Source organism: Sebastes fasciatus, chromosome 23 (genome assembly GCF_043250625.1).
Source record: "Sebastes fasciatus isolate fSebFas1 chromosome 23, fSebFas1.pri, whole genome shotgun sequence".
NCBI classification, from domain to species: Eukaryota; Metazoa; Chordata; class Actinopteri; order Perciformes; family Sebastidae; genus Sebastes; species Sebastes fasciatus.
In genome coordinates this window covers 22,337,958-22,365,312 of record NC_133817.1, presented here as the reverse complement: position 1 = coordinate 22,365,312, position 27,355 = coordinate 22,337,958, and the positions used below count along the sequence as shown (strand labels likewise).

The 27,355-nt window shown below is 34.5% G+C and overlaps 1 protein-coding gene across 1 annotated transcript; it reads right to left on the bottom strand.

Moving 5' to 3' along the window:
* Positions 1 to 1,894: 1,894 nt before the first annotated feature.
* On the bottom strand, positions 1,895 to 22,866 carry rab21 (RAB21, member RAS oncogene family). The gene is made up of 8 exons (XM_074626346.1): positions 22,347 to 22,866; positions 10,969 to 11,028; positions 10,764 to 10,871; positions 9,613 to 9,676; positions 7,009 to 7,063; positions 6,819 to 6,907; positions 4,465 to 5,328; positions 1,895 to 4,401 (listed from the first exon to the last, which is right to left on the bottom strand). Exons 1-7 carry the CDS (start codon positions 22,494 to 22,496, stop codon positions 5,189 to 5,191), a joined length of 666 nt encoding a protein of 221 aa, XP_074482447.1. The 5' UTR covers positions 22,497 to 22,866; the 3' UTR covers positions 1,895 to 4,401; positions 4,465 to 5,188.
* Positions 22,867 to 27,355: the final 4,489 nt, after the last annotated feature.

The following is a 27,355-nucleotide window of genomic DNA, read 5'->3' as shown; positions in this document are numbered from 1 at the left end:
ATGGGTCAGAGGAAGAAGAGAAATCAGGCTGTGATACACACAACACTTGTTAGTAGATAAGTTCACTGTTGGTTTTTTTATGGGATTTATTGACTATAATTAAAATACAGACTATCACCAGACTTATATTTTTCACGTTTTTCTGACATTTTATACATATTTTTCGGACAATTTTCAAAAATTAGTTCACATATTTTGCCAATAATTTTCAGATATTTTTCATTTTTTCTGACATATTTTACTAATATTTTTCTGGATATATTTCACATATTATTCAGATGTCTCACATTTTTTACAGATCATTTTCATTAATTTTTTTCACATATTTTACTAATAACTTTTGCGTATATATAAACTAGGGAAAAAAAGTTCAGAAACTTGTGTTCAGTTGATTATTTCTCTGTTGTTCCAATGCTAATTGGCATTGTATTTTACATGGTTGGAAAGCCTGTTTATTTACCTTCACAATGATGTCCAACTTGTAAGGATCATGCATTTGTGGGATGAGCAGCATATCTGAGCAGCCTGGCACCTCGTCCTCATGCTGGTCACCAACCTGGTCACACGTTTCTGTGGGATGGCGTTCCATTCCTCAACCAGGATTCATTGCAGGTCAGCCAGCGTGGTTGTGTTGGTCACTCTATCACGTACAGCACGCCCAAGCTGATCCCACATGTTGAATTGGGTTGAGGTCTGGACTCTTGGCAGGCCGTTCCATTCTCTCTACTCCCACATTGTGGAGGTAGTCTGTGATAACCCTGGCTCTGTGGGGGCGAGCGTTGTTTCTTGGAGGATGAAGTTAGGTCCCAGATTGTGGAGATATGGGATCGCCACTGGCTGCAGAATCTCATCCGATATCTCACTGCATTGAGATGGCCTTCAATGATGACAAGCCTTGTTTTGCCAGTGACATCCTTGAGAGAACACACAGCCACGCTGGCTGACCTGCAACGAATCCTGGTTGAGGAATGGAATGCCATCCCACAGCAACGTGTGACCAGGTTGGTGACCAGCATGAGGAGGAGGTGCCAGGCTGTTGTGGCTGCGTATGGATCTTCCACCGCTACTGAGGCTCCTGACGGTGGATTAAATGAATAAAGTGTAAAATAGCCAATATGTCTCGTTTGTTCCTTGTTACTGATAGAGAGTTCAATCATCCAATCCACCAAACAACTCAAAACAAGAGTCAACACCAACAGGAGAATACACTGTTTACCATTGACAGAGCATTTTGGCAAATTTTTCTTGGATGCTACCCACATAATCAGCTGTGCTGCTCATCCCACAAATGCATGATCCTTACAAGTTGGACATCATTGTGAAGGTAAATAAACAGGCTTTCCAACGATGTAAAATACAATGACCATTAGCATTGTAACAACGGAGAAATAATCCACCAAACACAAGTTTCCAAACTTTTTTCCCCCAGTTTATATATAGATATTGTATATATATATATTTCTTTTTTACATTTTTCTGACAATTTATTAATATTTTTCCGGATATATTTCACATATTTGGACAATTTTCACTATTTCTTTGACATATTTTACTAATAATTATATTTTTCACAATTGAAATATTAGTAAAATGTGAAAAAATGAGTGAAAACATCTGAAAAACACAACAATGGAGCTCACACAATACTAGTTAGTAGATAAATTCGCTGTTGTTTTGTTTTTATGGGATTTATTGACTATAATCACCAGACTTATACTTTGAATTGAAGTTTTTCCTGTAAAAGCCCGTGTGAAGAGAAGAACTGTGACCATGAAATAAGGACAATGTGTGCGACACCGCCGTGCGTTGTGTAAATCGTTGTAATTGTTCTATTATCTTTACAAAACACTTTTGACACTAGCAGTTTAAAAAATTACATTTCCAAAAAGTGTGCTGATTTTTTTCCTTTTCAACCACATTATATATTTTCATTATATTTCCATTATTCCATAATGAAGAGGACGGGACAGCGTTTAGTTCTTCTTCTTCTTCTTCATCTTCTATGTGCATCGATAAAATGTCCTGTATATGTTTTTGTTTTTGTACAACGTCACTGTAGTTTTCTTTGTTTTCAGTAAGCAGAGAGATTAATGGAGCTACAGGCTCGCTGGAAAACAACAGTAAAAGTACACAGTAGAGAGAACACAGAAAACTTTGTTCATGTACAGATTTCCATCACCGCCACGTGAATATAACTTATTAAATAATCCGCCGTTCAGGTTTTTTATTCACCATTTCTTTTAAAAGTTAAACAGAAAAAAGCCTTTTACAGAAATCAAACATGCACGGTATATTTATTTATCTGTGTGTGTGTGTGTGTTTGTGTGTTAAAAACCATGTAGAGGAAGAGGAGAAGGAGGAAGGAGCTGAACTCTGAGCTGCACAATTCTGAGGAAGCCATTATTATATTTAGAGCTGAATTAATCGATTACAACGAGAATTAATTGACAAGAATTTTAATTGTTTTAAGTCATTTTTCAGTAAAATGTCAATAATAATCAAATTTTTCCAGCTGTTTTATATCTTTGTAAATTAAATATTTTGCGGTTTCGAGGACAAAACAACAATTTGAAGACATCATATATCTTAACAATTACTTAACAATGAATCCATTATTAAATACCTGAAAATCATAAGAATAAATTAACAAAAAAACATTAATGTGTTACAGACCAAAAATCCAGATAAACAGAAACAGATCAATCAATTAGTTCATCGACAGAAATGTTTTTGATGAATTATTTGACGATTAATCGATTCTCTGGTTTTAGTTTCTGTGTTTTATATCTTTGTTAACTGAATATTTGAGTTTTTGGATAATTTTAAGATATTTTCACTATTTTCTGACATGTTATTGTTTCAATAATGAACTTATTATATATTAATATATTACAGCTGTCAGTTTTTGATCAGTACTTCAGTTTTGTTCTGTTTAAGATTTGCTGTTTTACTTCTTGATTTCTAATTTTTTTGTTTTGACGTGAAGATAAATTATTTAAATTTACAGTCGAGCTAAAATGATTAATCAATTAATCGATGGAAGGAAATTAATCAGTAGTTTTTCTCAGTTTTATATCGTTGAGTGAATATCTTCAGGTTTTAAATAAATAATACTAAACTGTTAAATACAGACATTTTAATGAATGTTTCTATATTTATTGTTTAGCAAACTGAGGTGCTTAATTTTAATTTATAGTTTTATTAATCTCTAAAATTGATTTTAACAAATAAAAAAAAAAATCAGGTTCAACGGTTGTGTTTTCTTGTTGTTTTTATTGTTAGTGTATGACTTCATTTATTAAATGATCATATTTTATACTTTTAGCTTTCACCATAAATCACCTGCAGCTTCTTTCGAACTGGAAACATTTTTAATTTTCAGGTTTTATAATTATGTTTATTAAATGTGCAGCTCTGACTGAAGTCCAGGTTCTTGGTGATGGATTAATTGAATTATATTTATTTGTATTTAATATTTAAGAGTAAACTGCTCATATAAAAGGACAAATTGAGATTTTTCTCCAGTTTATATTAACAACACTCACAAGGCGTGTGTGTGTGTGTTCACAGCAGGATGGAGGTTTTAGGAAAATAATTTACTGACGCATCTCTTCTAGAACTCTAGACACATTTTTATTGGACCTTTTGTGATGTTCAGAAAAATCATTTTACAGACACTCAATTGAATCTGTCTATATCTATTTAATCTAATGATTTTTGTTTATGTTACTGGGAGGTTAGTTTAAAGAGTTATTGATCTCTCCTGTCATCAGAGATGGAGGATAAATTCTCCATTCTGTGTAAAAAGTGAAATGAGGCTTCAACAGTCTGAGTGAAGTTGTTCTTTTAGCATAAAAAGAAACACTTTTTGTTTCCACACACACTGTTTTCTTCCAGTTTGTTTCCGGGATTAAACACCAGCAGTAACGTTCACACAACTCCCAGGATGAAGACGCTCACCTGGTTTGTCTAAACCAGACTGTTGAACCTCATATTAACTTTAAAGGGATACTCCAGGTGTTTTGAAGTGTGGTTGTGTTAAGTACTTCTCCATAGTCAATGTATTACCTACAGTAGATGGCGATCAGTTTGGAGAAACGGACAGGACTACGGGGAACTGGAGCTGTTATATTGCTCTCTTTAACGCCACCAGACTCCATTCACAAAAACAGTCATTTTACCTCTCAGAACACAGGAGTTGCTGGTCTACCGCTGCCTCGATCAGATAGTTAGTTTGTGTTATTGTGTGACTTCGGTGAACCGAATTGACCCTTTAGTCGCACAATAACACACACATACTAACCGACCGATGTAGCGGTAGACCAGCAACTCTCCTGTTCTGAGAGGTAAAATGAAGAGAGCATAGACAACGGCTTCAGTTCCCTGTATTCATGTCTGTTTCTGCAAACTCCATCTACTGTAGGAAATACACTGACTATGGAGAAATACCTCATACAACCACACTTCAATCTGAACTATCTCTTTAAGAGGAACTTTAAAAACCTCCTTCTCTTACAGAGTATTTGTGTCAGGAAGAGGCCAACGTGAAGTATTTTCTGCACATACGTCGTGAGAGTGTATTAAGATAAACTTGAATAAATCTGTCCTTTAATGTTTTGTCCAGCAGGTGGTGCCATTTCACCACAAACTGTCCGCCTCCTGCTCCTCTGGGTGTGAAAACATGTTTATATTTTTAGATAAATATGATGGTTAATGGAGGTTTATACAGTGTGTGTTTGAACGTTTTATCCCTCGAGAAATTCCCACCAAAAAAACCCCAAAACACAATAAATCTCTGCCGCCATTTCATGTCCTCAAAGTTACTTCAGCTCTTTTATCATTAATGTATTAAACACACAAAACCAGCTGTATATATATATTGGACGTGTAGTGGCCTTTCTTTGGGGGAGTATAAACTGTTAATCGCTGCTTCTGGAGGAAATTATAGTAATTAAAGTGCTGAAAATGTGATTTTCGTCAAATTTAAACGCGCTCATTTTGATCATGAGTTACTTTTATTTTGGAGGGAACAGTGATTAAACCATTTTAAATAGGATTTCCCATGCTCCTTAGCAGCAGAGGCAGCGCTGAATGAACACAGCTGGGATTATTTAGAGCAACAGAGTAAATGTGTGTGTGAATATGATGTCTGCAAGCATGTGTGTGTGTGTGTGTGTGTGTGTGTGTGTTAGCCAGAAGAGCAGCATCCTCCGGCGGGCGTGGCTTGTGGTTCGTCGTCAACAATCTGTACGCCCCGCCTACTCGATGCTGATTGGCTGGCTCCGTTGCCCTTCAACCTCTCCTCGGCCTGAGCCGTCTCCATCATCCCTGAAAACACACAAAGAGTTAAAACACACCTCCAACATCCTTCAAATATCACAATTAACAAATATTTTATTATAGTATTATATTTATTTATATTCTTATTATTATTATAATGACCTCTTGTCCTCCTCCAACTACTTTAATACAACTTTTCAATAATTTATCTTCTATTTAGGTTTAAATACTTAGAATAAGTTTAAAGACACAATAATAACGTGGGAAATAAGAGTAAAATTATATCCAAGTTTGTTAATTATTTCAGTTCATCATCACCCAGTTTTTCCAAATCTAGTTGCCTAAAATAAACAATACTAACAGTTTATTTATGTAGACACACATTTCATACAAATGTTCTGAAACTAGAAAACCTAAAGAATCCGCCGGTACCAACCACGTCATACTAGCTTGTTGTGAAGGAGGTTAAATAACACTCCAAACACGGCGAGGAAAAGCTGTCATGTCCATTTTCAAAGGGGTCCCTTGTTAGTCCCCATAGGAGACATTTCACTGTAGTGAAACGTGACCTCGCTTTATAGAATGACCTGTGGTGATAATCACAGCCTCATGAAAAAAGCGTCTTGAGATAACTTCTGTTGTGATTTGACGCTATACAAAAATAAATTGATTTGATTTGATGAAGCTTTACAGCCACAAACTAGAGACCTAGAGCATTCAGAGGATGAATGGATCAAACTAGAGACCTAGAGCATTCAGAGGATGGATGGATCAAACTAGAGACCTAGTGCATTCAGAGGATGGATGGATCAAACTAGAGACCTAGAGCATTCAGAGGATGGATGGATCAGACTAGAGACCTAGAGCATTCAGAGGATGGATGGCTCAAACTACAGACCTAGAGCATTCAGAGGATGTATGGCTCAAACTACAGACCTAGAGCATTCAGAGGATGGAGGGATCAAAGGTTCTCAGCTTTCAGATGATGTACACCACTTCTATGTAACATCTACTGTTGACCTGCTATCTCCCCCTAAAGACCCCCTGTAACCCCCTAAACAAGACTAAAACAGGTCTATTGTTTTAGAGGGTTAAACTACAGAGGGTTAAACTTCCACCCAGTAACAGTAATGATAAACGGCAGCTGTGACTGTTTACTGAATATTAAGCTAAACCTGTTTCATACATTGTAAAAGTTTCATGTTGATTTTATTCCTGCATCATTCTTTTTATTTCGCTAAATAAATAGAGTGAAATCCATCTTCTCATCTGACTCTGTTACAGCAAACAACGATTTCCAAAATGTTCCTTTAAAATCCCCCAAAAAAGAAAGTGCAGATAACATCTGTGTGAGGTGTAGTCCCAAAATAAACACTTTATCAAATCAAAATATTCCTTTAATAGATCTCCTTAATCTCGTTATTAATGTGACTTTGTGGAAATATTATGATATTAACTTGATCTCAAACCGGCCGGCTCTAATGTTCATATTATATTATATTATATTATATGTTTGCAGAGTGTTTCATGTGTCTTACGTTTACAGAGGTCCAGGAAAAGCTCCTCGATGCCTTTATTTAACTTGGCTGATGTGTGGTAATGTTTGGCTCCCACCGACTCGGCATAACTACACAGAAACAGAGCGATAACGAGCACGCTCACATAACACCATCATCACCATCATCATCATCATCATCATCATTATCATGGTGTTTTGATTTGTTTTACCTCTCAGCGTCTTCCACTGAAACATGTCTGTCTTTGTCCAAATCAATTTTATTACCTGCAGAGAAAAATAAAGCAAACACATTCAGTCAAACGTCCCGATTCATTATTTATCAGCTCATTAAATCAAACACAATTCATTTTGTATTAATTTCTGTATAATAGTTGAATATATACAGAGCAGGAAATACAAAGAATAAAGATATCATCGTATCACAACAAAACAAGTCATTTTAAAAATGTGAAAAACTTCTTGTGTCCCATTTCTGCTCATGAGAAGTCATTTTAATACAAATATTTGTTTTCATCCGTTATAATCCATTATAAAAACACTTGTCCATCTAATGCCACAGACAGACTTTATTCACAGACTGTTGGCTTTTATCACCACCTTCCACATCAATATTAATAATAATAATAATTATCTTATATAATAACTCCTCGTGGGTTTTATAAATTAATACGTACAGTCTCTTGAATTATTACTATAAACTGATTATTGTGTATTCTTATCATGTCAATCATATCAACACAAGTTATTTCAGAGGAAAATGTAATAATTCTGCACTGAAAACTAAAATTATTCTGTCAAAGATGCGAGATGCTGCCTGATAGGACGGCGTAGTAGGACAGCTTAGTAGGATGGCTTAGTAGGGCCATTGTAGGTAAAAATGAAAAAAAAAAAATTTATATATATATATATATTTAAATACACAGAGAAGGGGATATTATTCTGAGAAAAAAAAACTCGAATTTTTATTAATTAATTTAAAAAACTCTGGAAAATTGTTTGTTTTTAGCCTCACTTTGCAAGGTTGGATCAACCTCATGTTTTGTATTATGTCTGCAGTGCACAACCCAATTAATTAAATTATACTTTGCAATCGGATTTAGCAAAAAGGAAATACTCATGATTTTAGCCCAGAATATCATCATCATATCAACATATTATATTATCATAAGCATCCGGACCTTTTAGAGACATTACCGTGAACTGGACCTATTGAGAAGAAAACAACAAACTGCTTTTATCTCGTAAATGTATCACTTTAAATTTAGACGTAAAGGAAAACAACTCTGATATTCTCTGACATTAAAGGTAGGGTTGGTAAAGATTTTATAATAATTTTTTGTTATATTAGTTATATTTGGTTGTTTATATTGTTGTATTAGCAATCATTAAATCAAATGATCTGATTTGTCATAAGTTTACCACTTTTATCTTGGAAATTTGAGTCTTTTTTATTTTTTATAGCCCTAATACGCCACCGTAGCCCGATACTTCATGTTATCGAAGCTAGAGTACGGTGGGTTTATTAGAGCTTGTTTCATGACCCATAGTTAATATAAAACATTTTGATTAGGGAAGAATTAAACAGCTGAAAACAAAACTTGACTTTTCAGCCGATGTGCTGAATATTTCTATATTTTGAAGTAAACTAAAAGTTGAACTGAGTTCAACAGGTGTATTAACAATCCAACAGCTCAACCACATGCAGAATAAAACAGTCTCAAACTTCACTGTTCTAGAAGATGTCCTCATGTTATTTACTACTTCTCTATCAAAAACACCAAAATGACATTATAAAACAGCAGATTTCATAACTGCAGCTTTCCCACAGTATGAACTGGTCCAAACACATGACGACCAGGACAACAACAACATAATCCACTTAAAATACTTCGGAAAACTTCCCTCATGAAGCCACGCAGACATATAAATTCGTATTTAGAAGCTATGGAAACAAGACCAACAAACAATCCTTTCTGTCACACATGAATCCAAACCCCTCTTAGATAAAATAACTTTTCAGAGATGGAAAATCCTGTGTCAGAGTGTTATAGATTAATGTGCAGTCTTTGGGCGTCTGATAATTTACAACTTTAATCTTGGAAATTCTGAGTTTTTTCTCGGATTATTACCCCCTCTCTTGTCTCTGTGTTTATTTGGCTCTAATACGCCGTCGCAAATACAACTGTGAACCTGTTACCAGATGTTTCCAAACTGCTAATCAAATCTGTATTTCATGATCACAACATCTTCTGATAAGATAAATAAAAGTTAATGACAACAGGTGGTTTGTGTGATCGACTGTATTGACTTTTAAAAGTGAAACTGTCGTCTTCTTAACTTTCCTGCTACACACACGGCAGGTCTCCTCCGTTGACCATCTGCTATATCGTCAACACAAAAAAAAAAAGCAGCCAAGATGGCGTTTTATGATTTATCAACTCTGGAGAGCATTTTATGGAGCTCAGTTTTAAGGTGAGACGAACGCTAAATCAGAGAGGAAAAGATGTAGTTTTAAATGTAACCGGCTCACGATGGATGAACTCTACGAAACAATAAAGATTTACAGCTACAACTTGCCTTTTGCTGCCAATAATCTTTTATCTGGAACTCATGGCTTCATTACTGAGAATAAAAACTGTGTTCATGTTTAGTTTTAATCCATTTATCCAGAGATAATAATATAATAAGGAACTGTTTGTGGTAATCAGGCTCATTAATAACTACGGGAGCACTCTGCTTTTTGTTGTTGATGCTCTAAAATGTTCAGATGAAGTAAATGTTTCATGGGATTGATATCATTTCTGATAACTTACCTACTATACATAAACAAATCTCGTTCCCCAACATTTTCCTCAACTCTTTCACCCAGTTCTTCACCTGCAACCACAGAAACAAACAATTAGACATTTATATTCACAAATAATGTTTTACACCAAAAGGAGAAAACAGGAGGAGAGAATAAAAAGATGTGAAGTGAAGACGAGAAGAAGGAAAGTTAAAAGGAGAAAAAAAGCATAATTACACATTTGAGAAGATGGACAACAAAGACATTGACATTTTTGATAATAAATTTAACACAATTGACGTTTAACTTTCTGTCGATGGACTGATCGGTGAGTCCAGTGTTCATTTCAGCTCTACAAAGTGTTATATATATCAAATATGGCTGTTACATTTTTAATCAATATGCTATTGAAGCCTCAATACTAATAAATAAAAACTTATAGTTACAGTACCTTAGTTTGAAGAATATATATTACGTTTTTACTGCAAAAATACCCCAAACTTCTTGTTCAAACTTTCAAAAGCTGTCCAAGAGCACGAAGAAGTACTCCGATCTTTTGCTGAAGTAAAAGTAGTAATACTACCTCCTGCATTCAAAATCTTACTGAAGTAAAAGTACAAAAGTAAAAGAATCAAAATATACTGAATGTCCAAAAAGTAAAAGTACTCAATATGCAGAATAATCTATCTTATGTTATTGTATTATAATTGATTGATGCATTAATGTGTTCATCACTTTAATGTTGCAGCTGGTAAAGGTGGAGCTACTTTTAATGACTTTATATACTGATGGTAGTTTAATCTATAATAATACAGAATTTATTAGTTGATTATATTTTGTTTTAATAAACTTAATGTGTAACTACAGCTGTCAGTTAAATGTAGTGAGTAAAAAGTACAATATTTCCCTCTGAGATGTAGTGGAGTAGAAGTATAAAGTAGCATAAAATGGAAATTCTCCAAGTAAAGTACCTCAGAATTACACTTAGTAAATGTACTTAGTTATTTTACCACCACTGCAACAAATAAAAAGTTGTCCAATGCTCTGATTCTACAGACTCTTTTCAGTAAATACTCTAAAAGTATTAGTAAAACATGAGATTAATACAAGCCCCTACTATTATAGAACAGTAGAACAGCATTAGACTCGTGTAAACCTCCAGTCATGTTGAGTATTTACCTTCTGAAAGGAGTCTTCGTCTGTGACGTCGTACACTAGGATGGCTCCATTGGAGTCTCTGTAGTAGATGGGACCTAACGCATGGAAACGCTCCTGACCTGCTGTGTCCTGAAAAACACAAAAACACACAATAAAGTTCATATTTGTACCGTAAACTTTATGTTGGTGCCATGTAAACATCAACAGAGACAGCTGTGGCTCTCACCCATATGGCCAGGTTCACTCTCTTTCCTGTGATGTTGAGCTTCTTTGTGAGGAAGGACGCCTGCAGACGAAGAGGACGACACAATGATTTCAATTCAGTTTTTAATAATTATTACAAATCAGGCTAAAACCTTAAACACTTTGGCATTTCAGTACTTCAATATCATGTCATTTATCGGCCAATATATTGATTCAAAAATTCTCCATTCAAAGCTGTTTTTTTTTCTGTTTCCCTTCAATGCTATTTAATGAAAATTGATTTAAAAAGTATTTTCTACAAGACGGTTTGTGATGCAAACAAAAACAATCCTACTGGAGAGTTGTTATTTAATACTTTTTAAATACTTTTCATTATAGCATATCTCTTACAGAGAGTGAGGTGATACCGTCATGTTTTTGCTTTGGTCCAGAGTGAAATATCTCAACAACTATTGGAAGGATTGTAATGAACAAATATGTTTCCATGATGATAAATCCTACTGACTGGTGACTTTTCCTCTAGCGCCACCATCAGGGCAACATGTTAATGTGTCCAACACTTTGGTTTATGACCAAATACCTGCAGACCTAATGACATTCATCATGGACTCTGTAGCCGCATCCCAAAGCTCTTAATTGCATCCCCGTTTCCCTCACTTGCGTCTTTTCCTTGCATCTTAGTCCCTCCCACCAGGGAAGCATGGAGAGACGCAAGGAAACCATGCGAGGAGAGAGGAAACGAGGAAATACGATTTAAGAGACATGAGACCGTTGTTTCCTCTGAAGCGTCACGTGAAGCGATGTCCGTTTCTGATGACAGCAGCAGCTGATCACAGCTGGATCAGCTGTTTATGTCTAAACTGTACTAATACTAATAAAGACAAGTGCAACCTGCAGTCTGTATTTCTACTGTGGACTGAGTCCTGCTTAGAGGACCAGGAACCATCTCTACTGGAACAATATCTTTATATTATTTATTCATTATTAGCGTCAGTATTAATTGATATTCTGATTGTGAGTTAATTATTTAATAACCCAGAATATGACTATGGTGTCTTTTGAACACTGGACATTAGTTATTAGGCTAAAGGGAAAATGTAAATGATGTAATTCATATCAAACCCGAAGTTCAGATATCAGCCTCATGTGACTGAATGGAAATGAGGATAAATGATGTAAACGGTGTTTGTTGCTGACAGACAGATTCTCCTTCTCTCTCTGACTTTAATAGTTTCATTAATAAAAGTTAACGGGGGAAATTACAGATCATGAAAAGAAAATCATTCTGATAAATGCAGAAAGTTCTTTTAAGTCCCTCTCAGTATCAGGCTGCTTCACTGGCGGTGTGTGAAGGAGAGCTACTGCATTTCCTTCTGCTGCTGCTCAGAGCTACAATTGACACAGCTTATAACTAGATGGTGAATCAGAAGACAACTAAAAACTCTGAAGTAAAAACTTTATCTAGGAAGAGAATATAAATGATTATTCATCTTCTATAAAATATGTCGGTCAAGCCTCAAAAGTTATGGTCATTTTAATATTTATAGTAAAGATAAGACTATAGATAATCCAACATTTTAAAAATACTACTATAAACTACTACTATTTTAGCAATTAGTATACAAGAAATCAGTATACTATGAATTATTGTGTAATAAACAGACATCATGAGAGACGTACGGAAATTATTCCTGTGTCTCTATTTATTTATTTATTTTTGGTTCTCGGAGTGGTTATAAGAGTTATATATTTTAATATTTGTTATCTTATTTTTTTGGTTCTCAGAGTGTTTATAAGAGTTATATATTTGTAATATTTTTTTACTATTTATTTTTTGGTTCACGGAGTGCTTTTAAGAGTTATATATATATATATATATATATATATATATATATATATATATATATATATATATTTGTAATATTTTTTAATTGTATTTTTTGGTTCTTGGAGTGTTTTTAAGTGTTATATATATTTGCAATATTTCTTACTATTTTTTAAATTGTATTTCTTGGTTCTTGGAGTGTTTTTGAGAGTTATATATTTGTAATATCTTTTACTATTTTTAATGTATTTTTGGTTCTCGGAGTGGTTTTAAGAGTTATATATTTGTAATATCTTTTACTATTTATTATTTTATTTTTTTGGTTCACGGAGTGGTTTTATGAGTTATATATGTGTAATATTTTTTAACTGTATTTATTAGTTCTTGGAGTGTTTTTAAAAGTTATATCTTTGTAATATTTTTTACTATTTTTATTAAATTGTTTTGGTTCTCTGAGCGGTTTTAAGAGTTATATATATATATATTTCTTTTTACTATTTTTTATTTTATTTTTTGTTTCTCTATGTGGTTTTAAGAGTTATATATTTGTAATACTTTTTTTATTATTTTTGGGGCTGCGTTTTTCATTTCTGTTGGGTGTTACATTGAGAGGAAAACGGTGTCTTAAAATCATTAAGTTTTGACTGAGATGTTGCTCTTCATGCTGCCATTTCTACAGTGTGAACGTACTCAAACTCAAGATAAAGTTAGATTTTATAGACGATATGAACTCAGGACAAAATGTCAGACATGATTTAATTATTAAAACGTGTTTGTGATCAGTTTTGGAGTCTTTAAGAATGTCTGAATCCCATTTAAAGATCAAGATAATATCATGAATGCTGCCATCGCTTAGTAGATTAGTGTCAACCAAATAAATCAAACTGACTATCTAGTACAAAATATCCTGTATGATAATATTGTAAACCAATAAGATTCTGGTAAAGATAATTCTGCTTTTCATACTGTCATAAGAGAAGAAAGTCAACATGAGATGGTTAAAAAGAAAGAAGACAAAGATTCAGTGAGGAAGCAGCAGAGAGGAGATAAGAATATATTTATATTTTCAGTTCCAGACAGACGACAGTTTGCAGGAAGGAGGTGAACAAAAAATAGTATTTCTTTGAGGAAAAGTTGATCTAAAAAACATTCAATACAAGCCGAGAAACAGTCGCAAAGTGTTCTTAAACTAGTGTGAACTCTTATGGAAAATTAAAAATGTATAAACTTTACTAGGTCCGTCCTCGACCAAAGAAATTCTTAGTCGACTAACGCATACGATTTCGACTGATCGATTGGTTGATTTAATCGTAAGATCTGTAAAACTGAGTTTCTCCACAAAGAATCACACACAGTAAACTAAAATACAACACTTGATTTAATGTACTTAATTACATTTCAACTCTTCGTGTTCTGCATCATTTTCAGGTCTTTAATGTGCAACGTCTCACATTGGGTCTCAAAACATCATCAGTTTCATTTTAGGCTGTAAACTGGTTAAACAGCTCTGATAAGAAGGTCAAAGTCCGTCGGGGTTAAAGGTTGACTTCTCTGATTTATTGGACGGTTCGTGGGAAAAGTGAAATTCAGGGTCCAGATTCAGATTCAACGTCAACAACAGAAAGACTCTGAAGGCTCAGAGACTCAAAGAGAAGGAATATAACAGTGTGTTTTCATGTGTGAATGTGTGTGAGGTTGGTCAGCTGACGGGTGTGTTGCTGAACATGTGCTCTGACCTCTAAATGAGATGAACGCTGTGTGAACGCTGAGCTGCTCTAAACCGCAGATAATACTCACTTATTGTCCTAACTGTTCCAGTTCATTAATCAATTATTTATTTCATCTATTGAAGAATCAGTGAATTCTTTTAAAAATGATTTTTTTTTTAAATTAATGCAAGCGCACAGTGTGATTACTATGGAGTCATACGAGTGTCATAAAAACAAATAAATCTGTAAAAGAATAAGAAAATAAATGTGGAAATATAAAGAGGAATAAATATATATATGTGGAAATATATAAAGAAATAAATAAAAGAATAAATAAACGTGGAAGTATAAAGAGAAATAAAAGAATCAATAAATGTGGACATATTAAGACAAATAAAATATAAAATAAAAATTATGAGCATCACATTTATTTGTTAATTTATTTCTGTATATATACACATTTATGCATTTTTAAAATTATGTATTTATTTATTGCATATAAATAAGGGATACAAATAAATAAACTACCGGATATAAAAACAAATAATTTTTTTTGTAAATGTACTGAAAAATAAAAAAAATAAAAATTAAATAAATATTTATTTATTTATTGCATATAAATAAGGAAACGTAAAGGGATAAAAATAAATAAATTACATTATATTAAAAACAAATATTTTTGTAAATATACAGAAAATAGAGCAATTTATATGCAAAAATTAAATAAATAATAATTTGGGGTTCTGTTGGGCTCTGGGACGAACAGTTTTTGACAATTTCTAGACTAAATAATTAATTGATTATTTAGAATATACTGTAAGACCACTTAAAAGAAAGTAAAAAAAATAAATAATAAAAAAATATATAAAACAAAAATAAGAATAGAATAAATTGAAATTATACAAGAGCATTTGGAGACCAATTTGACAAAAATTACAAGGTAACCCTGCAGCAGATTAATTAATAAAATTAACTGATTCATAAAAAATGGCGAGCGGTGATGTAGGTCAAACCTGTCGTCTGATCCTGTAATAATAAATACAGTGACAGTCTGGTGGAATAACATCTCTGAGCCTAGAGAAACTGAATCTGTGAAGCTTTGCGTTGTGAATAATCTCGTGATGAACTGACGGTTTAATCACGCAGAGCTTGTGTTGGGAGATGAAGACAGTTTCTCCACAGTTTCACTACAACATCCTCTGATCTTATTTAAAACCAGGAAAACATCTCATTTAACGCTCACTTTGAAGTCTTTCCACAACATCTGAGCAGAAACTCTCAAGCAAATAAAATATGATCCTTCATCTTGTGCCAACAGAGTCCCTACATCATCCAGCTCCCATAATGCACCTCTGGGCTGTAGGTCACATGTGAGCCCTGCAGATATATGGCTGAGGAGCCCCTCTAAGACCATGTGACTGTGACCTGAAGGGGTCCAACACATTATTCATTCATCCTCCTCCCATCATGAAACTGTGTCATGGAGACTGTGTTTCTAAATGACCTTAAAAATATCTTAGAGGTCACACTACAGTTAACACAAAGACACCAATCAAATCTGAGATAAGCTAATAATCATTTTATCTGCCTCATTTTAAACTGTATTATTTTTAACATAAAATATAAGTGATTAATACGAGTATATTATGACAATATTAAAGCATTACATTTTGCATTTAATTACTCCAGACCAATCAAAGCTCTGAATGCTCAGCACACACCATGTGATATGGACAGAGTAGGGAGGAACGACAAAGATCGGGCCCGATAAATTATGGTAATATATTATTATTATGCATTATGGCGAACATTTGAAGAGTCAGAACTTTTTTCTGTTTTTGTTGTGTTAACAATAACAATGTCAGCTAGATTTGGTCTGGCCAAAGCTGTGAAATATTAAATCATCTTAGCATTTCTTACCCTCAGGTGTGCAACTACAGGTAATAAACTTCTTTTTAAAATACAAAAATGTGAAATTATCTGTCATTTTATCGGTATCGGCCATGAGAAGCAGGTAATTATCATAAATATATCATAAATATGCATATCACTGTCTCTCTGTCTTTCACACTTTAAATATATATATATATATATATATATATATATATATATAAGCGTATTTATATCTAACCCTTACTGTCTATTCTATATGATACTAAATGTACATTACTCTGCACTTCTCTGCACAAATCTAATCTATAAATGCATCAGTCCACCTGATATCTTGTCCAGCTCTACACAACACTGTTCCAGGATTTTCCATCTTTATAATGAAACCAAAAAGACCATAAAATCAGCAGATTTCTGGGTGAAGTTTGGCTTCAGAAGCTGCTAGAACTCTGCTAATGACGCAACCCACATTCACCGAGGTGTTTGAACACAACACCGGCTTACACAACTACAACATACTGAAGCTCAGAGGCTGTCAGTCTTTATTGATCCGTCACTGGCTGCTATGGTGGAAACGCTGCATCATACTTCCGGGATTTCCCCCTTTTTTTATTTTCTCTTTCTCCTGTAACCAGACAGTCGGTCAGAGACAGGTTTCTGTAACCTGAGCAGCTGATAAACAACCAGAAACACACAGTCAGACTGGCGGAGAAGCTGAGGCTGAAACGAGATATTATGCAAACACAGAGACATTTTATCAGCCCTGAAGCCACAATGATACGGAGGAATATGAAAACTCATGTTTGCATTAGGAAAGTTTTCTGTCCACATTTCTGGATTGTTCTCCTGGACTTCATTTTTCTCAGTGAAACAAATCATCATCGACAATCTCTTTCAGGACAGACCAATAGAGAGAGACGGGTTACACCCTTCCATCTTAAAAGACTCCACAGAATAGAATAGAATAGAGTAGAATAGAGTAGAATAGAAAGCCTGTATTGTCATTGTTTTACAATATACGACAACATTAGGAGCGTTACTCCTGATCAGAGCATTAAAAGACAAAAACAAAACAACTTCAGCAAACAAACATCCACAGCCGACAAACTGGTTCTAAAATAGTAAAATAAAAAAATACAATGTAATTTTACACCACAATAAATGTTATTAATATGTTTTATTATGCCACTCCTATTATTGTAAGACTCACTATTGACAGTTTAGCCTCTTCCACTACCCCCCTCTTTTTCATAGACCGGTTTTAGTCTTGTTTAGAGGGTTACAGGGGGTCTTTAGGGGGAGATAGCAGGTCAACAGTAGATGTTACATAGAAGTGGTGTACATCATCTGAAAGCTGGGAACCTGGAGATTAATTTGAGATGCTGCTCAGCGCTGTGGGTCAAGTTGTTCTAGTCATTAATCAGAAATAAACATGAATTAATTAATTTAAATAAATTGTAAAAGTGTATAAGGGTTTAGAACATTATGATAGAAGTATATGATGGTCATCCCCATGCTCTATTATTACTCATAAGTTGTTGCAGCAATTTATACCATCCGTTACACAGATTTGGTGCTAAATTTAACAATTTTTTACCACTGGAGAATTGATCAAAATGATCAATAATCCCTCCAAAATACCACATTAAGACACCAAGACCTTGAGGAACACCATAGAAAAAGCTATGCTGTGATTTGGAATCAAAAACCTTCGACATTTGGAGATTTCTGCAAGTATTGCATTTTTCGGCGAGTGGATGGCGAGCACTCAGAAACCCCCTTATTGTCAATCTAGCTAGGAAAGCCATCCATCCTCTGAATGCTCTAGGTCTCTAGTCTGATCCATCCATCCTCTGAATGCTCTAGGTCTCTACTCTGATCCATCCATCCTCTGAATGCTCTAGGTCTCTAGTTTGATCCATCCATCCTCTGAATGCTCTAGGTCTCTAGTTTGATCCATCCATCCTCTGAATGCTCTAGGTCTCTAGTCTGATCCATCCATCCTCTGAATGCTCTAGGTCTCTAGTTTGATCCATCCATCCTCTGAATGCTCTAGGTCTGTAGTTTGAGCCATCCATCCTCTGAATGCTCTAGGTCTCTAGTTTGTGGCTATAAAGTTTCATGAGGCTGTGATTATCCTAGAGGTCACCACAGGTCATTCTATACAGTGAGGTCAAGTTTCACTACAATGAAATGTCTCCTATGGGGACTAACATCATCACACATGAATACATTTGGGCTCATTGGATCCACAAGAGTCTCAGCTTTAAAGTGATACCCAATTTTGTTAAATGTTAAATCAAAACCATAATCGACAGATTTACCGATAAGGACAATACTCGTAATTTGCAGCTCTCGATGCGATTCGCTTTTCAAGGCGTGGAGCCGTCAAAACACCCGCGCTTGTTTCTGTAAATCCCACGCAACGGCTAAATGCTCTCCACAAACACAAACTCACAATTATTTTTTCACTGCTGACTTATCTGTCAATTAGGCTAGTTTTTCAGTTAAATGTTTAGTCTGTAAAATGTCATATAATAGTTAAAAGTCCATGGTGACGTCTTCTGATATCTTCTTTTGTCTGACCAACAGTCCCAAACACAAAGATATTTAATTTACTATCATTTATGACAAAGAAAATCCTCACGTTCCAGCTCTGTCACTTTAAAAACAGAAATATTTCTAATATTTTTTATTGAAAATGTTTCCATTTCACATTATGTCTCTTGACTTTTGCATTGTTTATTGTGATGCACCAAAACACTGAGACAAATTCCTTGTATGTGCAGATAGGGATGTCACGAGAACCGATACTTCGGTACCAACTCTACCAAAATTCAAAAAAATGTGACGGTACTCGTTTTCTTCGGTACCAAACGTACCGAACGATGCCTGTAATTGTCATTTTGTACCGGAGCGGAGGTACTGGAGATGCGATTCTTCCGGATCTAATGGGGGCAGTATACACTTAGAAGTGTTTTCATCTGCCGTGAAATGAAGGAAGAAGAAGAACGTCGTAACAGCACGGAAAAAACAACAACACGAGACGTGAAAGATGGCAGCTGCTGCAGCTCTACCTCCGCCTCAACTCGTTGAGAAAACAAATAGCAAGAGTCGGGTATGGACGTACTTTGCGTTCGAGGCGGATTTACAAGGAGTAATAATAGATTCGCAAAAACCAGTATGCGTTGCAGTAACGGTGCCGTCGTACTTTTCTTTCTAAAGGAGGAAATACTTGCAATTTCGCAAAGCACCTCAAAGACAGACATCCAGACAATATTGTTTATTTTAAATACTTGAGGGCTACATGCCACTGTTCTGTTTTGCAATATTAAGACATTTCTTTTTATTTGTTACTTAAAGGCTACATGCCTGTTTTTTGTAATGTTCAAATGTTTTAATAAAGGAGTGTGTGTTGATTTACATGGGATTTATTTATTTATTTATTTATTTTTACCGTGGTATCGAATTGGTATCGGTAATCGTGTAAATTCACTGGTATTGGTATCGACTACTAGATTTCTGGTACCGTGACATCACTATGTGCAGACCTACTTCACAATAAAACTGTCAAAGATATTCAGTTTACAAAGATATTAAACCAGAAAAAAGCATAAAATCCTCACGTTTGAGAAGCTGAGATCAGATAATGTTAAACAGGTTTGTTTAATAAAGCAAAGAGAGGGAGAGAAATAGAAAGTGAGCACCTGTGGGTGAGAAAGAAGGAGGAAATGAAACTGAAACTTAACGTTTATTTGGCAGTTATTCCACGTAATTCAGTCAAATTAATCAGCCACTGTGGTATTTTCATTGAAGTAAAAGATCTGAGTACTTCTTCCACCGCTGGTATTAATAATAACATTATAATGGGCAACTTAGGCTGAAAGAGAACAGTATTTATCCATTACTGTAGCAGAAAACAGAAAGCTATTGATGTGTCTGGTTTAATGTGCAGAATTTAGGCCGAGGACATCATTTATTATTGATGAGACATTGATTATTAACAGTCTGTGAGACAGTTTCCTGCTTTGATATCTGTGTGTAGTGATGGAAGAAGTATTACTGCAGTAAAAGTACTAATACCACACTGTGAAAATACTCCACTACAAGTAAAAGTCCTACATTCAAAACCTCACTGAAGTAAAAGTATTAAAATGATCCCTGTCAGTGTTTTCCTATTATCTATCTGATGTTGGTCGATTAATATTACTGATGCATTAATGTTGTATTTTAACTCCTTTATATCCTGTTGGCTCACTGGTCAAGAGGAAAATGAAAAACTGTCATCTGTAAAGTAACTAAAGCTGTCAGATAAATGTAATGGAGTAAAAAGTACAATATTTGTCTCTGAGATGTAGTGGAGTAATTTAACTGTACAATAATTTGTGCAATAAATAATCCTGCATTTATACTGTACATTTTAAGAGATAAGTAAGGGATAATGTACAGCGAGCGGGTCATTGTTGTGAAATAAATCCCGACAGGGCGATGCGGCACAAAATACAACTTTTCTTTGTAATATTATTACTTTATTTTCAAAATATTACAACTATCACAACTTTTTTCTTGTAAATTGTATACTTTATTTGTGTAAATTATTTATTTAAAAAATATGACTTTAATCTTTAAAATATTGTAACTTTATCCTGCACATTTTTTACTTTAATCTAAAAATATATATATTTTTTCCTTATATTTTATACTTTATTTGAGTAATGTAGTGACTTAAATCTGAAAATAAAACAAAAAAAAAAATCTCTCCAATTTTTTAATTTGGTTACTGTAAAAGTACAATATTTACCCCTGAGATATAGTGGAGTAACTTAACTGTACAATATTTTGTGAATTAATACTACATTTATACTGTGCATTTCAAGAAATATTCTTATTTATTTATACCACTCTTGCATTTATATTTAACACACTAAATAGATCCCACTTCTCAGCATTTTTATTTACACATATATTGTATGTGTTTGATGCACATATTTGTACATATTTCTCTTATTTGTATTATTTGATAAACGATATACTGATATATGCACTGACCTAGTACTTTTTAAATCTAAGCTCAAGACTTTTTTATTTAGATTGGCTTTTAATACCTAGTAGCCCGGTGACATTTTTCATGTGCTTTTTATGCACCTTTTTATGATTTTATGATATGTTATGTTTTTATTCCTGTTATTTCTTGATGTTAATGTAAAGCACTTTGGGTACCTTTTGGTTATTGTAAAGGGCTATACAAATACATTTTTGATTGATTGATTGATTTGATATTTATTTACATTACTCTACATATATTGTGTTATATATTGTAGCACTGGACATACTCCTTTATCTATATTTTTAAAATATATATCTTTATGCTTATATATAAGAACTGTCCCAGTTCCCCTTCAGGGATCAATAAAGTCATATTTAATATTAATAAAGTACAATATTGACCTCTGAGATGTAGTGGAGTAGAAGTTTGAAGTATCAGAACATGTAAATACTCAAGTAAAGTACAAGTAGCTCTTGAGTAATAGTAGTACTACACTCCGCGTGTGTGTAATATGAATAACTCGTATTTCTCGGCAGGTAAACATGTTGGAACACATTTCATCATCACAGCTCCGGAGGTGACCGCCTCCGTCACCCCGGATGATCCCGGATGATCCCGGCTGGACGGGAGGCTCCGGTTTCAGACACAACACCGGCCGGAACCCCGCTCCCCCGGGACGACCCGGGCCGAGCAACACGCGGACACAACCAAGTGACAGCAACACAAACACCCCCCCCCCCCCACCTCCACCACCATCACCAGCCCAACACCTCCACCTCCCTCCTGCTCTGATTTACAATAACAACCAACTGTCACAGCTAGCTGTTAGCTACCGCTAGCTGCTGCCTGTCTAACCCAGGCTGTACCGGGTTGTACCGGCTATCAGAGCAGCAGCAGCTTCCTGTCGGTGTGTGTGTCTTGTCTCTCACCTGTAGGGTTGTGATGTGTTTGTCGTTGAACTTGTTCTCGCAGTATCTGAGCACCAGCGACGTCTTCCCCACGCAGCCTTCACCCAGCAGCACCACCTTGAAGGAGTAGGTCCTGCCGGCCGCCCCCGTGCCTCCCGGCCGGGCCGCCATGGCTGCTGGCTGGGTTCGGGGTTCGGGGTTCGACTCACTGAACGAGTCCTTTAATATCACAACAAGCCTTATTATCAAGCTAGCGATGCTAATGCTAATGCTAACCCGATGATCGGAACGGATCTCCTGCGTAGCTTCACATCAGCTTCCGGCTCTAAACAAGGAGCTCAAACACGGAGAGAAAGGCGTCGACAGCATAAGCGAGTGTGAGTGTTATCAGTATGAACCAACAGGTGTGAGGTAACCGGGTCTCAACACGGAGCTACTTCCTCTTTCTGCTGCTGCGACTCTCTGCTTCTCACACAGCTAATGGCGTCTCTCTCAGCTAGCTGTTAGCAGGCTAGCTCCGCCGAAGATCGTCTATGTGTGAGAAGATGACTCGCTCACTTCTTTAAGTACAAGGAGGAGACATCCCACCCCTTTTTAAAGTTCCTGTTTGTGCATGTTCTCAATTATTACTTCATTACAAATTCGAGGTACTTTTCTGCTACTTTCTACTTCTACTCCACTAAACTCAGAGGTATATATTGTACTTTTTTATTATTAAATGTTAATTAATTGTTACAGTTGCTCTTATATATAAGCACAAAGAAATATAAGAGAAATAAGAAAATGATTATGAACGCATTGCCACAAGTAGAGTAATATAAATAAATAATACAAATTAGAAATAAGAGAAATATGTACAAATATGTGCATCAAACAAACACATACAGTATATAACCACAGTATTAATAAAAAGTAATAAAAATGCAGAGAAGTGGGATCTAACTGAATATGTCAAATGTAAATTATGTACAAACCACAATATATAACACAATATATGTAAAGTAATATAAATAAATATTAAAAATAAGAAAAAAGAGAAGTGTGTGCATTAAACACACACACAAACAATATATATATATATATATAAGAAGAATATTTCTTGAAATGTACAGTATAAATGTAGTATTAATGCCACAGTTGAATTATTGCACAAATTACTGTACAGTTAAGTCACTCCACTACATCTCAGAGGTAAATATTGTAGTTTTCAGAAATACTTTATTGACCACTGAGGGGGAATTGGGATGTTAAAACTGCTCTTATATATAAGCATAAATAAATATAAGAAAAATATAAATATATGAGTTTATAAATTGTAAATTATGTACATAATACTACAAAATATATGTAGAGTAATATAAATAAATATTAAAAATAAGAAATATATACAAATATGTGCATCAAACACATACAATATATAACCACAGTGTAAATAAATAAAAAAATAAAAATGCTGAGAAGTGGGATAAGCATATGATGATCTTATAGACCATGATGGATTGTTGCAGATTAAACTAGCCAACAGGATATAAAGGAGTTAAAATGCAACAAACACATTAATGCAGCAGTAATATTAATACAGAAACATCAGATAGAATAGGTTTTGAATGCAGCTTGTAGTAGAGTATTTTCACAGTGTGGTATTAGTTCTTTTACTGCAGTAAAAAAACAATATATTTTCTCAAACATGATTTATTTCATGGAGCTTTCTGTACAGCTGAAATGTATAGTCTTGTGTTTATTTATCTGTTAGGATTCTGGTACTCAGAACTCTCAGCAGAGTGAGAGCTCCTAGCAGCCTCCTCCTCTCTGCAGCGTCACATGATGCAGCCCTCAGAGCTGCTGGGTGGGGGGGTTTCTCATGTTGGCTCATCAAACATCAAACAGACTGAAAATGAGAGAAAATCATCAGAACTCATCATGTGATGCTTCATTTTAAAAGAAATTTGGGACGATTAATGTGAATGACAAAATGCTTTCTGGGAGCTGGGATGTTCCTGTGATGTTTAAATGCATTTTATGTTTCCTTTTTCCATATTTGTGCATCTTTTTTCATCATTTATTATGTTTTAGATAATGCAGAATTCTCAGATTTTGCTAAAAGAAAACAATAAATAGTGCTTTAAGTCTTACGTTTGGACAAATTATATGTAATTTCTGCAGAGATTCCTTATTTTAATGGATAATAAACAGAAGATTTGTCATGACAGGTCAGGTCAGGTCACGACCCTGATTGACCCCCAATGCAACAAAAACATCTCTTAAGTAATTGATTTTTGATGTTATCTATTTTTTATTGGCCTAAAAGTAGTCATTTAATGTAATTTAACTGTGTTGAGTCCTGCTGGCATCAGCCTACGAAACATCCACCATGTGAAAGTTTTACTTCTATGATGTAAACTCAACTCTAAACATACAGACATCATGACCTATGTGTCTTTATTCCGAACAATTTCCCAGAAATTTCCTGGATATAACTACTAATATTAGAGAAAATAGAGAAAGTGTTCAATAAATAAATTACTTGCCAGAATTTTTACATTAAAATGAATGAAAGTGAAATTTGTCTGCAGGTGGGGACATAATTCAACAGAATGGATAATAAAGCTTCTAATAATAATACATATTAATGAATCAATGGAGGACAGATGTATGTGACATTTAGGACAGCCGAGGTCAAAGGTCACAACCCTGATTGACCCCTAATGCAACAAAAAACGTCTCGAAAGTGTTTTAAAGTATTTGGATTTTTCATGTTGGGGAATACTTTATTTTTTATTGTCAGCTAAAAAAATATTAAATTAATGTGAAATTTGCCTACAGGCACGAATACAAATCAACATATATGGAGAATAAAGGTGAATCAATGAGTAGAGTACAACAGTAGTAGTAGTAGAACAGTATAACTTTATTTTTTCTGTAAAATATATTTTATAATTTTTACTTTACCAATAAATGCTGATATATTATTATAGATTAAACTACCAGCAGTATATAAAGTCATTAAAATGAGCTCCACCTTTACCAGTGATGAACATCAATAATTATAATCCAATAATATAAATATGTTATTCTGCATAATGAGTACTTTTCAGTTTCATTCTTTAAGTACATTTTGATGCTTACAAATCACTATTAAAATATATAGAATAACTTTTATTTGTTGTTTGTTTCTGTGGCTGCAGTACCGGCGATCAGCCACCAGAGGTCAGAGTCTGACTGGAGATGAAGCAGCAGGTGAACTGTGAAACACATAAAGAAGAATCAGTTCCTCTAAACTAAAGTATATTTACCAGCACTAATGACTAATTTAATAAGATATATAATATATGAATAATATATAAATGTCATGTGTCAAATCTTTTATTTCTCAACCGTGAAATATTTTAAACTAATTTAATTTTAAGTCCCAGATATAGACAGGGGTTTACAGAGCTTTATTTAATTATTAATAATAATTAATTAGGTATTTATTGCTACTTACACATATTTATTTAAGCTTATAGGCTTTTGATTGTTTTTTTACCTTTGTGATTAACAGTATTTTGTGTGTGTATTTAGCGAGCTGATGCATTTGATGGGGACAGACCATGTTAATGAACATCCGTAGAAAATACAGGATGTAAACATGCTAATTTACATTCTTAGTCAGAGTGCATACAAACATACAATAAAAACAAGTAGTAAAGACAAAATACATCCACAGAAAAATAATTCACAACTATCTTAATTCATTTTTCAAGCAGAAACAGTGAAATACTCAAATATTATCTGATTCCAGCCTCTCCAATGAGAGAATATTTCTCCTTTTAATGTCATATATTATTGTAAACTAGATATCTGGACTTTGGTCAAACAAAACAAGACGTTTGAAGACGTCACGTTCGGCTCTGTGAAGTTGTGATGGACAATTTTTTGAAATTGTTTTGACGTTTCATAAACTAAACAATAATCAATTAATTGAAAACATGATCTGCTAATCAGTAGTTACAGCCCTGATGCTAAGCTAAGCTAACTAGCTTCTTATTTAGTGTGTCAGTTTGAATATGTAATAAAATGTTGAACTATATGTTTAAATAAAGACAGACAGACTCTCCTGGTTGGAGACAGATTGCTTCACACTGTTGCATCATTGCTTTAGTGCAGTGTGTGTGTGTGTGTGTGTGTGTGTGTGTGATAACATCTTCATATCTCTCTTATAGTGTCAATCATTAACCAGCTCTTTGTGTTCATGAATGAAACAACGAGCTGGAATTAAAGGTGCAACGCACTTCCTGTCGGGTTCAGGCTCAGTCTTTTCAAAATAAAAAGCCACCGTACACGACCTGCTCAGCGGCAACCAGCAGTCAGACCCAGTTAGAGACTGGCTGGTGAACATAGTGGACAAGTGTGTGTAACATTTATGTGGATCTAAAATATTAGCAGAAATAAAATATAATACTCATAACTATGTTTTCATTAGTATATAATCAGCTGAGAATAAGAATCATTGTGTTTTCGTTAGCTTAGAATGAGGTTGCAATCTGCAACCACATCACTAGATGTCGCCAAATCCCACACTGTCCCTTTTTCAAAAAAATTTAATTTCCCCTCGGGGATACTTGTAGTTTACTTGAGTATTTCCATTTTCTGCTACTTCCTACTTCTACTCCATCTACTCCTACTTCTTAGGACTTTTACTTGTAGTGGAGTATTTTCACAGTGTGGTATCAGTACTTTTACTGTGATCCCAACTGACTTTACTGTCTTTCAGAAGCTGTATCAGCTGCTGTTTTTAGAGCTAGACGGGACAGATATCATTTTCAAAGGGGTCCCTTGACCTCTGACCTCAAGATATGTGGATGAAAATGGGTTCTATGGGTACCCACGAGTCTCCCCTTTACAGACATGCCCACTTTATGATAATCACATGCAGTTTTTTGAATGCAGTATAAATGTGTTATTGTCTCCTGTTCTAAAATGGTGTATTTGAATATTTCTGCATACTGGGGTCCCTAAACAGTCTTGAATTACATACATTGGGTTTCACT